Source organism: Macadamia integrifolia, chromosome 8 (assembly GCF_013358625.1).
Source record: "Macadamia integrifolia cultivar HAES 741 chromosome 8, SCU_Mint_v3, whole genome shotgun sequence".
Taxonomy (NCBI): Eukaryota; Viridiplantae; Streptophyta; class Magnoliopsida; order Proteales; family Proteaceae; genus Macadamia; species Macadamia integrifolia.
In genome coordinates this window covers 3,582,322-3,597,357 of record NC_056564.1, presented here as the reverse complement: position 1 = coordinate 3,597,357, position 15,036 = coordinate 3,582,322, and the positions used below count along the sequence as shown (strand labels likewise).

Here is a 15,036-nt window from a genome sequence, read left to right as displayed (position 1 = left end):
AATAGATTTTCCTTCATCGGGCAACTTGTCTGGACAGAATCAGTTCGATCGAATCGGATCAAAATCAGCCATGACCAATCCCAAATCCTGCCAATTCTACATGACTGATTCAGGCCGATTATGTTCGAAACCCCTGATTCTGATTCCAAAACGATGAATGATCATGTTTTTACAAGTAGAAAGCCAGGGTTGTAAAAATACTTTGCCTTCAAAACCTGCACCCAAAGAGGTAAAAATTCCTGTATTAATCTCAAAAGTCATAAAGACGGCTGTGTTATGCAGAGTTCTTCCTAACAGAACAGAGAAGTTGTCTTTCATCAAGTACCTACCCAAAAGTGCACATCACCAAATGGGCATAGTCCACTGACAGAGCTCCCAAGCTTCTCTCTAAGTAGAGAAGCTTTTTCCCACTCCATCGATCAATTGTTTCTTATAATTTGTAATGAGAAAATTTCAAGTTCATCGAAAGCCCAAAACGTTCAGCATATTTCTCTGCTGGAGCCTTTACACTTCTTCAGGCTCTTACAATCTGTGTTCAGATCTAATCAGTTTCGGGTCGAGTAGTATTAAACTTGTCAAACTCACTAAAAACCCAGATCCCAGATCTTTTTCTGCTATGCCAAACAAGCATACATTTTTGGGGCACACCAGTATCATTCAACTCTGCTACCAAGGCCTCACATTATCAGCTGCCACACCAGTGGGGATGGGCACTTCAAAGCATTTAATGTGTCTTGGAATTAGCTTCAATTAAGAGGAGTGTTTGGAGGATTTAATATTTTTCTGTCTGTCCTTGAAGTAATCGACACCCTGCAATGCAACCATAAGATCAGTATTCTGCTCAGCTTACCACAATAACACTTGGGATTTATTGGCCTCCAAATCCTAAGCCTCAGCTGTAACCACACAGGCACACACCCACCCTCACTGAGGATGCATATCTCCAACCACTGATTCAACAGCATGTCATGTCACAAAGCACTTGTATCATGATGACAATCCCTATAACTCCTTGTCAAAATATAACAAATGGAACAGTGAAAGTAAACATACCATCGCATCCTTTCAACCTCCAAGTAGGAAGTTTTGATTTTTTAAAAGGATTCACATTCTCCTACAAATTACAAAAGTTTTGATTTCAACCCCCCACAATAGAAATGATCACTAAAGGAACAAAGGTGATTTCCCATTCTGGCACTGGCAAGAAAAAAAAGGGGCACAGGAAAACATCCAACACCCCACATCAGAAGGAATGATCCCAACTGCCAAGAACACCTCAACGATTCGTTTTCAGTTATCTGTCTTGGAGCCTTTCCATGATTCCACCTTTCCCAGTTCCAGAAGCTATGAACTAACAGCTTTTACGTTAGTTCAATTAAGGTTTAACCTCTTAAATATGGTTTCAGCAAATTAAACCTAACATTCCCACTGCTTTAAAAGATGTCATGGAGTCTCCACGTTACAAAAAACATCAAGACACCACCATCTTCACATTCGATCAAACCAGAAAGCCTGTTGGGAGAATACCATCTGCAGTATAACCAAATAAGCATTTCTAAGCTGTAAATTACCACTACAGTACGTCCTCTTAGCTTACAGTTCAACGGATTCAACTCGGGTGCTCACTACAACCAGACCACAGAGATCTTCTGCTGCACCACAATTCCTCTTTAACATCACGCTGCTAGCATCATCTCAATGCAATCAGGCTACAGAGCATCTCAAGAGGTTACCACATCAAGCATTCCAAGTTACCTATCTGCTGTATAACCCGTTTGGATCATTACAAATTCAAGGCAATGCAAAGCAGATAAAAGTTTGACCAGAAGGGTCCAATGTCAAGATAAAAGTATCAACCAACCTGATCATTATCAACATGAACCACAGATCCATGAGGTCTTCTGTGGCACAGATGGTCAGTCTTTACCAACTACATAGGAACTAGAGATGGAGAAATCTATGAAAATATACCAAAAACAACTGATACTATTAACAGGATCTTTATGAGTCATTATTTATAATTGTTCTCTGAATAACCAATACGTTCAACAGGACCTTCATGAGTCGATATTTATACCCACTCTCTGAAGCATACATTGTCCTGACCACCAAGTATCAAAAACCCACATAAAACAGATGGGAGGTAGGAAGAGTGGCACCAGCCAAGGATCTGCATAAACTGATAAAACCCCAATGAAGTCCTTTGAATATAGGATGAGCTGACATAGTTCATGACATATAAAAGTAATGTGTTTTACAAGAATATATAGCAACACAAAACCTAAGCGGTTCCACAGTATGTACAGATCCAATCAGACCATAAGCTGCATACTATGTTGGGAGTAGCAGCGATAATGCAAGTACTATAGTTCAACTGAGGTCAAACTGTATTTCTTTATAGGTTGATCAGCAGGGATGCAAATGACATAATTTTGAGCACTTCAGTCAACTGCACACAAAATTTAGCGATTTGCTTCTAATTTCTAAATGCCACCAAAATAATTTACTCAAGCAAAGACAGATTTGTAGGCTATAGATATAAGACGCTACTAGCAGACCATATAATGACCATAAAAAGCCAAAATAAACACTATCAGAATCTTCTTCTTTTCGCCCGAGCAACATCATCAAAACCACCGTTGTTCCAACCCTCTCCACCACGCCTATAATTTTCTTCTTGTTCTCCAATAACACTCATTTTTCTATGTGCATTACCCGCACGGGATTTAAGTCGACTGCCGAATTCCCTTTCCCTTAAGCCACCTCTTTCATGAAAATCAGTTTCAGCTTCTGGACAGAACCGATAAGGCCTAGGACCATCCTCAAAATGAAAACGGATGTTCTCAACATCAGTGCCATTATAGGGAGGCCTAAAAGAACGAACAGGTCCATGTCTCTCATTGCACTTCCTTCTCTCATCAACACTTCCTTCACTACCTAGTTCATGAAATCGGCTAGATTGCATTGGCCCACCAAAGTATTCTTCAGTCTCTGTTCTTTCTCGGGGATCAATCATATCAAACCTTCTGTTGTTTCTTGGCAAAACCCTGCCAGATGGGCTTCTATTCGATATGAATGGCCTTGGATAATCATGCTCTCTAGAAGAACCTATCTCCCTCATCTCATCAGGTCGAGGCATGTACAGGGGGGAACCATGCCTTCTACCCACCATATCATCAGCAAAATTCCCAGGATGTTGATGAGGAGATCTTATCCTATCCATCCTATATACCAGTGGAGATCTATGGCGAGTCATGGCTAGGTGTCCACCAAACCCATCAGGAGATCGTCTAGGAGATGACCATGGACCAGGAGATCGGGATCTTGGAGGTGATTTTGACCGTATTTGAGGCACATGAGGAGGACCTCTCCTCTGAATAGGAGAAAAGCTTCTTTCTCCCATCAGAAAAGGATCAAGTTGCTCATATTGAGGTTGGGAACGTGAAAAGACAGGATCCAAGATGTCATCTGGCATACCCCTCATAAAATTCTCTTCACGCCTCGAACCATCCAAATCATGACCCCCTGCGCCAGTGCATCTATCAGGGCTCACATCTCTAGGTAGTCTGCGAACCACATGTGTACCAGGACCTCCTCTTCCCCCTGGTGATGGTCTCCTAGATAATGGATGACGGAAACCTGGCAATTCATCATTCAAGGGTTTCCTCCCTCCTCGGCCTGGACCTACAACAGTACCATCGGGAGCAACAATGAAGCCACTGCACTCAAGCTTAGCAGCAGCAACCACAGCTGCATTTTTAGATCTAGGTAATCGAAAACCAGTTGGACCATTGTAGTGTTCTGAACCAAAGCTACGATCAGAATCCCAATCACCATGTACAGTGTTTAACCGGTTCTCAACCCTTCCTCTGCGACGCATAAAATGAGATCCATAGTTTCTAACTTCCTGATCTTGATTTCTCTCTCTTTCAAATTTGCGAGATCCATCCATGTAGCCTTCATCTCTGAAACAATTAAGCAAGAATAGTTAAAGTCCAATGCACCTAACCAAGAAGCTGAAGAAATTGTTAGAAACAAACAAGAATAATCACCTATTCCCTCGACTAGGTATTTTATCTCCCCTGAGTACTACATCACTATATCTTTCCTTTTCAGTTCTTAATGGCAGTGACTTGCCAGGAATGGCTATTACTTTACTTGATGATGACCCATTAGAAGCTTGAACCAAATTTATAACTCGGTTTTTGGTGCCTCCTCTATTGTCGGCATCTTTAGTTGCTTCAGCACCATCCTTAGATGGTTCTACCTTGGGCAAAACCAAATGATTCATTTCACCTGGCTCAGCTACCATGACATGCTCCTGTTGGCTAAATGCATCAATTTGAATATCACCTGAGGCAGTCCCTTGGCCTGCACTCGGTGCGTGATCAGATGTTAAAACTGCCTCATGACCCTTTGAACAATCTTCCTTTCCTAAGCGGTTTGGTGATTTTCTTCTAGCAGCTCTAATTGTCCCCTTTTTAGCAGATACTGCAGGTGGCGCTTCGACTCCCAATGGTTCTTGTGAAGTTGCAACTTTATCCATGTCTTGATCATTTCTTTTATCAAGCAAACTACTATCATATACTCCATCACAAAAAGCATTTTCTGACTCAACAGGTTCTTCTACTTTAGCACCTCTGCCATCGCCAATTGATGTAGTGACATTATCATTACAAATGCCAGAATCCATATTTTCAGATTCTCCATAATCAATGTGCTCTTTTTCTCTTTCATCACACACATCACCTTTATGCACCAATGGTTCTCGAACCTCACCATCTTCATAATCATCATCTTCCGCTTGTTTATCTTCCACATCCATAACACCCGGAGAATGATTACCATCCGACTCATAGTCGGTATCATAAGGATCATCCTCCAACATATCAGCAGAAAAGTTGATCTTTTCCTCATCACTCTCAGCTTCCTCACCACACTGAAGCTGCTCATGAGTCAATCTTAATCTGGATGAATTGAGATCAACACCAGCTGAACCTTTTGTTTCTGAAGCAGCTCCCATGACAACTCCAGTGTTTGCCTCCTTAGAATTAGGAACAACAGATTCAGATGCCACACCTGTATTGACCCCACCAAGATTTTCACACGCTTCTGGTGTCACATCTTCCTCTTTAACATGTGTTTCCTTCATACAAGAAGGAAAATCTGACTGCCTGGAGACATCCACACCAGTAGGAAAACCTACAACAGATTCAGATGCCACACCTGTATTGACCCCACCAAGATTTTCACACGCTTCTGGTGTCACATCTTCCTCTTTAACATGTGTTTCCTTCATACAAGAAGGAAAATCTGACTGCCTGGAGACATCCACACCAGTAGGAAAACCTACAACAGATTCAGATGCCACACCTGTATTGACCCCACCAAGATTTTCACACGCTTCTGGTGTCACATCTTCCTCTTTAACATGTGTTTCCTTCATATAAGAAGGAAAATCTGACTGCCTGGAGACATCCACACCAGTTGGAAAACCCACCAAAGAAGTATGAGACTCCACAGGATGTGACATTCCTCCTGTACACTGTGTTTCCATGCTACAGGTAGGAATTTCCAAACTGTGTAATCTATCCCCACTTAAAGGTACAGTGGCAGTACATGTTGCCTGCTCTAATTGCCTTGGTATTTCTTGCACTGCCTTAAGGATTTCTTGACTACTTCCATAAACTGGCTCAGAACTTACAAACTCATGGTCTTGCAATCTCATATTGCTTAAATTCAATAATTTGAGGGATTCTTGGCTGTAATTCTCTAATGGTTCAGATTTTATAATTTGAATATTCGGTAATTTCACAGAGCTAGCACTTGCAACCTTAAAGTCCTGCCTATTAACCTCATCAAATGGCTCAGATTTTACAGTGCTGCAACCCATCAAATTGGATTTGATGAATGGCGATACAAGTGATTCAGATAATCTCAAGTTAGTTTCTACTCCCTTGGAATCTACTTTCCTTTGCATACAGGATTGTTCACGAGTGAAACTTGACTGGAGACTCGATGGACTAAGGCACAGATTAAGGAGATCATCAGACATAGGTTGTTGATTATGAAGGTTGGAAAAGCTGTGGAGTGTGGACTTTTCTCTATCCGGGATGTATTTCCTTGTAGTAACACGGGTGCTTTCTGATTCCCTAAAGGCCATCCCAGCTGAAGACATCACAGGCTTAGAATCATGTGATGCAGCTCCACCCAACCCGTCAACACCACCTAATTTGTAAGAAGTAGCCACATCATTCATAAAGCCTTCCCATGTGTCCATCATAGTATTCAAATCCCAATTGGACCTGTTAGCACATGAAAGAGTACCAATAATTGTTGACTTAGCAACATTACTTTTGTTCTTTACATCAGTCTCAGTCTCAGCCTCAGCTGAAGCCAAATTCCAAGAACAGGGATTAATCAGTTCCTGCTTTCCACAACTCCCTTGGTTATTTTGACTTTCCGTAACTGCAACCATGGGTTCCATGGGCACTAATAATAATTTGGTGTTACCTGGAGATTTCAAAAGATTAGAATCATCATCCATCGCAAGTTTATCCTTCCCACTTGCTTCTACCACCATTCCCAGTGTGGTAGCAGCATTCTGTGCCAACTGTAGCTCAATATTTCCTGGAATATTTGCGGAGACAGACTTATTAGCAACTGCAACTTCCTGTTTGTCGCCCTTTTCAGCACCAGAACCACAGGAGACTGCATGGGTTGGTTCCGTAAGACCAGATCCAAGAGGATTAACATTACTTTGGACTAAGTTAACATTTAAATCAGCAGAAGTATTACCCTTTTCTTCCAGGGAATAACTCCAGGTGGTACCAGAAATCCCAGAAACCTCCCTTGCATCACCTGCATTTGGAGATGATGCTGCCTTTAAGTTGGACTGTTCTTTTTCTGATAGATCAGGTTCCACTGCCTGTGGTGACTCTGTCTGAGATGGAGGTGACTGAGGCAGAACAAATGGGAACCTTCTTTTCTTGATAGGCACACCTGCAACAGAATCACTAGAATACCGACCAAGGGGTCTAGACCCAGGCTGCCAATAGAAAATTGAATAATCAATATTTGATAAAATAGATTTATGTAGAGTGGCCTAATGCTATTTAGCAGTATTTGAGGAAGGAAATAAACACCTCTTCATATCCTGAAACTGGCATGTCTTCAAGCTTCTCTAAGACTAGATAAAATAAAACCCAAGTATGAAATAATACGACTTTGAAAAAACCGCAAGAGAAATCCGCTCTTTCTTTGTTGATGCTTCAAAATCGCTCCAACAGATCAGATCAATTACATATGTTGCCACAGAAACTTTCAGTTATTCAACATAATACAGTATCACGTAATATCTCAGTGATTTCCAATCATTATTAAAAGATAGATTGGAATTAAATGTTTTGCACGAGAAACAGACCCTCAAGGTCACTGAAGTGCAAAACAAATGAATCTGGCAAACCCTGCAGAGAAAAGAGAGAGAAACGTATTAGGTATGCTGTTTCGCGTGATTATAATGCAAAACATAATGCATCTTTCAAAAGGACACCAAAAGGTGTATAGTAAGTTATCATCCAAATTATAGATCTTAAGAATTTCATGGACAGGTCAAGGGAATATTGGGGGGGGGGGGGGGAGCCACACATTACAATTACAACTCTCAAAAGTGCTTTTACTAACACAACACAGACACGCACACTTCCATAAAAACATGAACCGACACTGTTTCTAGCATTCTAACATCACAGCTAAAAAAGGGAGAGGAGGAAGGAACATTAAGCATGATAAGAGCTCAACATCTGCCCATTTTTGTGAACATACACCGCCTTTACCTCGATCAAGCTCAAAACCGATGTTTTAATAGCAACTTCCCTACCAACCACACGGTTAGACCCTAAGTAGAGCAGTAAACTATTACCTAATTTAATGATTAAACATCCCAATTAACCCATAAAAGTTGATTCCTATAAAGCGACCCACCAGTTTGGCCGAATTTTCACGGATTGCATTGTCGACGAGTAACTTGAAAAAATTACGAAAGAATCAATACCGATTCTTCCAACACAATCCCTGAAAATATTGAAACTGTGTTCTAAGTAGCAATACAAGATACCTTGCTTTGAGAAAATTACCTCGTTGAAATACCATCCGGCAAGACAAAGAAACCAGAAATCAGGTGCAATTTCCGAAAACAGACGACCAGATTCACGTGAAATACACCAAAATAATTGCCGCGAAGATTCTTGGATGGTCAATTAAACGGAAATACGGATCAAATAAAGAAAAAAAAAAAACAAAGTAAGTGACGAAAGGAAGGAATAGAAGAAGAAGACAGTTCCATTTACCTACGTAGTTGACGATGAAGGAACCAGAGAACGCCTGGCTTCCAAGAAACGTCTGAACACAGACATGGAAAGGGAAGGGTCGACGTGAAAAGAATAAATATCTCTTGCCTCGCTCTGTTTGCGTAGGGTTTCCGCAACTTCAGATATTCTCGTCGCGTTTTCTCCACTCGGTTCCTGACGTCGACATTCGTTGTTTTTTCCAGTTTTCTGGATCGGTTGATTCGGGTCATTGTTTGCCAAATGCTGGTCCGATTCCAAACTATTGGTTCAATGGATTTTTTTTCATCCAATAGAGGACCCACGTCCACGTGACCAGAGAGGGGAAACAGTCGATGCATGAGTCAGCATGACCCCACATGGTCAGGATAGGATTATAGGAATGGATCCCACACTGTCGGCGTGGGATTCTTTTCCCTTAAGAAAATATTAAAGCCGTTGATTCACGAGAAACGAATCCAGACTGTCCAAATCCCTCAAAATGTTATATAAATTAAGGATGTAATTCACGAGCCAGCCCTTCTTCTTTTTCAAGAAAATTAGGGTTTATCCGGTTTCGGCGTTTTTAACCCGCAGAGGTATGCATTCCTGTTAGCTTTTTTGGTGTCCCTCTCTCAATCTGATACACCGGAGGTATCGTCGTCGAAATCAAGCAAGTTCTGATTTCCGGTTTCGTTCTCAATCGTATACTTTTTTGTGCTTCAAATGTTGGATCTGACGATGAATTCGTTTATTTTCTTCATTTTTTTTTTCCCACATCGTAGTGTTTTTGTGAAGCTGGTGATACCATCTTGGGCTTGCAAGTGGATATACTTTTTTCCCTGCGATCTGCTTGATTATGTAAGCTTTGACACCCACATTTTTTTAAGCTTGCATGGTTTCGCTATTCAGATATATGTAAATTAGTAATGGATAATTTTCTTGTGGTTGATTAGATCCTTATAAACTACCTGTCTAACATTTCTTACATCTTACATGCTGAGTCCATCTAAATTGCGGAAGAATCGATGCAAAGTTGGTTAAGAAAAAAAAATAATGTAATTGCATATTTACCTGGTCTATATAGAAATCGCATATGTTTTATAAAATTGTATGATCAAACGAATCGACTTGCCCATGGATTTAATTTTTGAAATTTGGCGCCTTGATGCTTCAGTATTAGGTCTTTGAGGTTGAATTAGCCTGATACCAAAACTGTTTTACTTTTTAATTTTCTTCTGTCCAACAATATGCACTATGGTTAAAAGCTTGCTATTCAAATGCCTAGGTCGACCCATTATCCCCAACAATGTGTTGAAATAACTCTCTTCATTTTGTGAACATTCTGCAATTAGGTGTATCAAATATCCAGGAATATATGTTATAGTGTTTTTTTCTTAAATTTTGATAGATGATCTTTTATGTATCCATTTTTTAACTTTATTTATTTTCTAAGGTTGGGGTGGAGGTGCTAGAATCATTAACCATATGGGTTGGCATTATTACTTCAAAGGTCGTTATGTCCATCACTAATTTGGAATCTTAATTGATGCAGTTTGGAAGATGCCTCGGTATGATGATCGTGATCGCCATGGCAGCACACGTCTCTATGTTGGTCGCTTGTCTTCAAGGGCGCGCTCACGTGACCTGGAAGACCTCTTCAGCAGATATGGAAGGTACTAGAGGGACTAGTCATATTGAAGAAGGGATATTTACATGTTAATTTGAATTTTGGATGGATTTGATCCTGTTTGCAAGAAATGTATCCCCCTTTTAAAATTCAGTTCAGAGGCCAAAATTTCTTCATAAAGTTTTTTTTTTTTGCTTTGTTGACTCTGCTAATCATCAAAAGTAGCCTGTCATGACTCACAATATAGTATTTGTATATTTTCACCCATCGTATTGATACTAGTTTTGAATTTCATACGCTTTAGAGCAAGGATTAGGCCTTTTAGAAGCTCATTTAGATCTTGGACTTCCATCTGTTAATCCTTCAACAGTGGGTGAGATGATACAGCCTCTGTTATGCCTCTCCCATTCCTTCCATACTGCAGCATGCAGTTGTTTTTGGGCACATATGATTGTTTCTTGTGAACTTGTTGATATGTGTTCATAATTCTTAGTGCCAATTCCTGATTAGCCATCGATTAGTTCGTGTGGTGGGTACCTATTAGGCATTTAGGTGACATTCAGATCTTTGCCAAGCCTCATTTGTGCTTGGATTTACGTTCAGTATAATATGTTATCTGTGTGAGAACGTTGAAACCCCCACGTGTCGTGTGTTTTAACTTGAATGATCTTGTTGAAGGTTTCTGGGCTTTTGCCTAACCTGGAGGCCTGTGGTGAGAGGTGCCCTTGGTGGAATTGGTGGCTATTGTTGCAGTGTATAGGAGACTTTGGCGATTCTTTCTGTAATGTTATTGCGTGTTTTTATGGAAATGGCAACAATCTCAAAGTGGTGTTTAGTTCATCTGTGAGGGGCGAAGTATCAGACCCTTCGGTACTTAAGTCATGATGGCCTTACTGTTTCTGGCAACCGTTTCCGCAGAGTACGGGATGTGGATTTGAAGCACGACTTCGCCTTTGTTGTATGTATTCTTTCACTTTCTGTATTCCATCCCCTTTTCATTTTTCCTCTCCTAGAGTGTGATAATTTGTTTTGGCCTTCTGTTTCATATTAAGCATATAGGAGCTTCTTTTCTTTGTCAATTTCCCCCTGTTTCCTTTACCTTTGGTCACAGGAATTTAGTGATGCTCGTGATGCTGATGATGCAAGATATAGTTTAAATGGAAGGGAATTTTGTGGGAGTCGTATCCTTGTTGAGTTTGCCAAGGGAGTAAGTTTTCTGAACTCATTAACTTTCCTTCTGAATTTTTGTGCAGTTATTCTTATTCACTTGGTTTTATGATTCTTTGATCTGTCTTCCGATTATTTTCTACCCAACATAGAAAGTTCTCTTTTGGAATTTTGTTTTTTAGAAGAGCCAGGTTTGAGTGTTTTATTTTGGGGCATGCGTTTGATTTCCTATTCCTCAACTCTTGTAACATTTTTGGTAATCACATCTTCAATAATGTTATTGTGGGAGCTACCCTGTATCTGAATAATTTGTTCTTTGTTTACTTTTTTTTTTTTGGAGGGGGTGTTCTAGGTCCTGTGCCTTTCAACATTCAACGGGGTAGCCTGATTGGTTACCGTTTTTTATTTTATTGTGATTGCTTTCATATTTATTTTCTTGATGTTGAGGTGCTTGTGTTGGGTATTCTACAATTAGAAACCGTTACCTGTAATTCATAGTCATAACTTTTTAGTCTTACGTATTCCTTCACCCATGATGCATATTTGCTTGTTTTATCTTGGTCTATGTTACTGATGATTCCCCTTGCCCGGATTGTAGGGACCACGTGGACCAGGTGGTTCCCGGGAGTATCTGGGAAGAGGTCCTCCTCCTGGGTCTGGTCGCTGCTTCAACTGTGGCCTTGATGGTCACTGGGCTCGAGATTGCAAAGCTGGAGATTGGAAGAACAAGTGTTACCGATGCGGAGAAAGAGGTCATATAGAAAGAAACTGCCAGAATAGTCCCAAGGAACTGAAGTATTGCCACTCTCTTGAACTTCATTGAGCTATTAATTTATGTTTGTTGTCTAGGCATGGTGCTGTCGGGAAATAGACATCTACGGTTGTTTGACTCATGGCATGATGATGCTCTTTTTTCAGACGTGGGAGTAGCTATTCTCGTTCACCATCAAGATCTCCATCTCCTCACCGCACCAGAAAAAGCCGGAGTTACAGCCGAAGCCGCAGTTACAGGTTTGTTACCTCTCTGTATTATATGAAGGAATCTGTATAATGTGATCTTGTAGTAGGCATGTAGAATGTAGGTGTGGCAGTGGATTAGATTGGTTTAGGTTGATAATTCAGTACATTTTGTTTTTCCAGTGGACGAGCATCGGGTTAAGTGTGGGAAGTCGGTGGTTGACATATTATTTAGCTAATATTAATTTCAGATCATTAGGAATGGGATATTGTTTCACTTGCAAGTATTTTATATTTTCCATTTTTTGTGTTGGGGGGAGGAGGGGGTGGTGGAAGACTTTTCCTTTTGTTAACTGGGGTGTTGAGTGTGTCACTGGAATCTTTTGGCATCCCACGTAGGGGTGAATGTGAAGGGAAAATTAACTTTCAACCCAAGAAAAAAAAAAGGAAGAAAATATTATGTATTTTTTTTGTGTGGCAGGGGGGGGGGAGAGCTGCTAATGGGTTTCAGAAACGGTTAACGTATGCTGACTTAATGTTGATTTTCCAGCCGATCCAGATCCCCTCCAAGGAGAGAGCGAAGTATTGAGCATGACGAGAAGAGATTGAAGAGCCCACGTTACAGCAGGAGTCCCAAGTTGAAGAAGAGTTCACCTCCACTATCCAGAGGAAGGAAGCGCAGCCTTACACCAGATGGGAACAGTCCTCCAGAGAGAGGCAGTCCTCCACTGAGAGAGAACAAGGAGGCTACTCAGCATGATGGTTCAGACTACAGTGGGAGCCCTAGGGCCCAGAGCAGAAGCCCCACAAGCCCTGGGAGAGGGGAGAGCCCTGAAGGCAGGAGGTACCAAAGCCCTCAAACGAATGGAAGGAGCCCTAGCCCTAGCCCTAGTCCTAGGGATGACAGGAGCCCTGTAGAAGATGAGGATGACAACCGTGGTTCCCCCCGGGGCAGTGAATCTCCTTCAAGTGCTCATAACTAGGGTTCTAAGTTATGAACTCTTAATGAACTATATTTAACTCTATTCTGTACTTGATATGACTATTGTTGGTATTAGTAGTAAATTAGACATTTGACTTGGGTAATGAACAATCTGGGAATAAACCTTGGTTTACAGAACCATGGAAATTTGGGTGTGGAAGAGGTTTAAATTGGATACATTGGTGAATCCATTGATGATAGGAGCAGGATTTTGGTTGTAGATGCCTATTTTCATGTTGGTCCAAACTTATTGCTTAATAGCTCATACTTCAGTATGAGCTGAGAATCGGTTTTTGTCAACAGGTTCAATCACCTGGGCAAAGTCATTTTGTCTCCAGATGAGCAATGTTCCTCTGAATGTAAGGATTCAATCCCAAAATTGTCTCGACCCTGACCATTTTTGACTGAGAGCTTATTCGCTTTAATATAGGTATGGTGTTGCAGGTTATATGTTAAGCGGTAAGTTTCGGATTGGGTTTTCATAATTCCGTCCCACCAATGTCTACTAACGGGGGCAGGTACCTATGGGCTATGATATGCAGACACAGGTAGGGTTTATCAGATTGATCAAGTATTGGCAAGGGTGTTAATCGGTTTAAATGGTTTGGTTTGGTTTGGTTTATATATATTTTGGTTGAAACTAAAATCGAACCATTTATTAAATAGTTGCACTTTCTGAAACGGTTTTGGTTTTCATAGGTTTTAAACGGTTTTGGTTTGACTGTTTTAAACGATTTCGGTTTATTCCAGACGGTTTTTTAACGGTTAGCAATTGGTTTGTTAATTTATTCGCATGTTTATTAAAATTTTCTTTTGGGGATAAACGATTCAATCTTTAGAATGTGTGATGCAAACCATTATGTTTTGTTAAAACAATCAAACAACTAAGCAAGAGAAAATAGTCTCAAGCGCATCTAACAAGTCAGTAAATAATGTTTGTAGTAGAGATTTTCTTCTTCCCCACCCCCCAAATAATGTGTTTTTTAATATGCCATGGTATAAGAAAAAATTGCATTTTTTTTAATATACATTCTACTTAGTGCATTAGATTAATTTAATCGGTATTCCAAACAATGAGCAAGTGACCTCTAGAATTATTTGTAATCTTATAGGATTCAATCTTTGAATCAGATGAGATACTAATGATAATTTGCAACCACCTTATTTAATCTTTAAACGGGTTAATCGGATTGGTTTTGACAGTTTAAACGGTTTGATTTATATGGTTTCAATTCGATTTGAAACCAACGGGTTAAACAGCTCGGTTGTTTTCAACCTATTTAGCTAATCAACCTGAAACCATAACCAAACTATTTATTAAACGGTTTTACGATTTTGATATAAACGATTTGATTCAATTTCGATAAACGATTTCGATTTCAAATTCAAATCCTTAACTGGCAAGCACTGGGTACGATGGTAATAAAATGACTTATTAGAAAATAGGTAAGTTTGTCTGATATGGTCTGAGATTGGACCATTTGGATCAATTGCGGCATGGCTGATAAGGTGGATTGGTGTGTTTGCCTGTGGAACTGAGACACGTGGCTTTCCATACACTCAACTTGAAGTTAGGAGATCGTGGCAGTGGGATTTGCTCAACCTAATTGTTCTAGATAGGGGTGCAAGTTTGGCCCTAACGGCTCGAACCTGCACTTGGCCCACCCTGATCCCGAACAAGTATCGATCCAAAATTTTTGACCTTGAGGGCCGACCCGCCCTGAAATTTCTGATCCTGAGTCAAGGTTAGGGCGGGTAAGGGTTGATGTCTTTCGACGCCTAGCCCGCCCTGAACCCGGCCTTGATTTTTGCCCCTGATGTTGACCCTGGTTGTGACCTTGATGTTAACCATAAATTTAACTTAATGTTATATATTGTTTGACATTGAGTCATTGACATCTCAAAACTCCTAATAAATCTTTTCACTGATCTCTCTTGCTTTTTTTACCAAGAAATTTATAACTTTGTATTTTTTA

At 40.4% G+C, this 15,036-nt stretch overlaps 2 protein-coding genes across 6 annotated transcripts; one reads left to right on the top strand and one right to left on the bottom strand.

Annotated features, from left to right (window-relative positions):
- Nucleotides 1-2,142: 2,142 nt before the first annotated feature.
- LOC122087268 lies at nt 2,143-8,542 on the bottom strand. 3 transcript variants are annotated; one of them, XM_042656342.1, is made up of 6 exons: nt 8,349-8,542; nt 8,136-8,245; nt 7,146-7,466; nt 6,799-7,048; nt 4,053-6,711; nt 2,143-3,965 (listed from the first exon to the last, which is right to left on the bottom strand). In XM_042656342.1, exons 3-6 carry the CDS (start codon nt 7,167-7,169, stop codon nt 2,594-2,596), a joined length of 4,305 nt encoding a protein of 1,434 aa, XP_042512276.1. In that variant the 5' UTR covers nt 7,170-7,466; nt 8,136-8,245; nt 8,349-8,542; the 3' UTR covers nt 2,143-2,593. The 3 variants fall into 3 exon arrangements, with proteins under 3 accessions (XP_042512276.1, XP_042512274.1, XP_042512275.1); XM_042656340.1 differs by having other exon boundaries at nt 4,053-7,048; XM_042656341.1 differs by lacking the exon at nt 8,136-8,245 and having other exon boundaries at nt 4,053-7,048.
- Nucleotides 8,543-8,785: 243 nt separating this feature from the next.
- LOC122087270 (serine/arginine-rich splicing factor RS2Z32-like) lies at nt 8,786-13,280 on the top strand. 3 transcript variants are annotated; one of them, XM_042656343.1, is made up of 8 exons: nt 8,786-8,923; nt 9,110-9,185; nt 9,880-10,000; nt 10,873-10,912; nt 11,066-11,161; nt 11,720-11,916; nt 12,040-12,132; nt 12,629-13,280. In XM_042656343.1, the coding sequence occupies exons 3-8, from the start codon at nt 9,888-9,890 to the stop codon at nt 13,059-13,061; spliced, it is 972 nt and encodes a 323-aa protein (XP_042512277.1). In that variant the 5' UTR covers nt 8,786-8,923; nt 9,110-9,185; nt 9,880-9,887; the 3' UTR covers nt 13,062-13,280. The 3 variants fall into 3 exon arrangements, with proteins under 3 accessions (XP_042512277.1, XP_042512278.1, XP_042512279.1); XM_042656344.1 differs by having other exon boundaries at nt 8,855-8,978; XM_042656345.1 differs by having other exon boundaries at nt 8,885-8,923; nt 9,123-9,185.
- Nucleotides 13,281-15,036: the final 1,756 nt, after the last annotated feature.

What these genes read in the sequence shown, in the direction of transcription:
- LOC122087268 (XM_042656340.1), bottom strand. Translation starts at nt 7,169, where the DNA reads ATGCCAGTTTCAGGATATGAAGAG. An exon ending in CAGTTTCAGGATATGAAGAG is followed by an intron (nt 7,049 to 7,145) that starts GTGTTTATTTCC and finishes TTCTATTGGCAG; the next exon opens with CCTGGGTCTAGACCCCTTGG. An exon ending in ATACCTAGTCGAGGGAATAG is followed by an intron (nt 3,966 to 4,052) that starts GTGATTATTCTT and finishes TAATTGTTTCAG; the next exon opens with AGATGAAGGCTACATGGATG.
- LOC122087270 (XM_042656343.1), top strand. Translation starts at nt 9,888, where the DNA reads ATGCCTCGGTATGATGATCGTGATCGCCATGGCAGCACACGTCTCTAT. An exon ending in AGCACGACTTCGCCTTTGTT is followed by an intron (nt 10,913 to 11,065) that starts GTATGTATTCTT and finishes CTTTGGTCACAG; the next exon opens with GAATTTAGTGATGCTCGTGA. An exon ending in TTGTTGAGTTTGCCAAGGGA is followed by an intron (nt 11,162 to 11,719) that starts GTAAGTTTTCTG and finishes CCCGGATTGTAG; the next exon opens with GGACCACGTGGACCAGGTGG.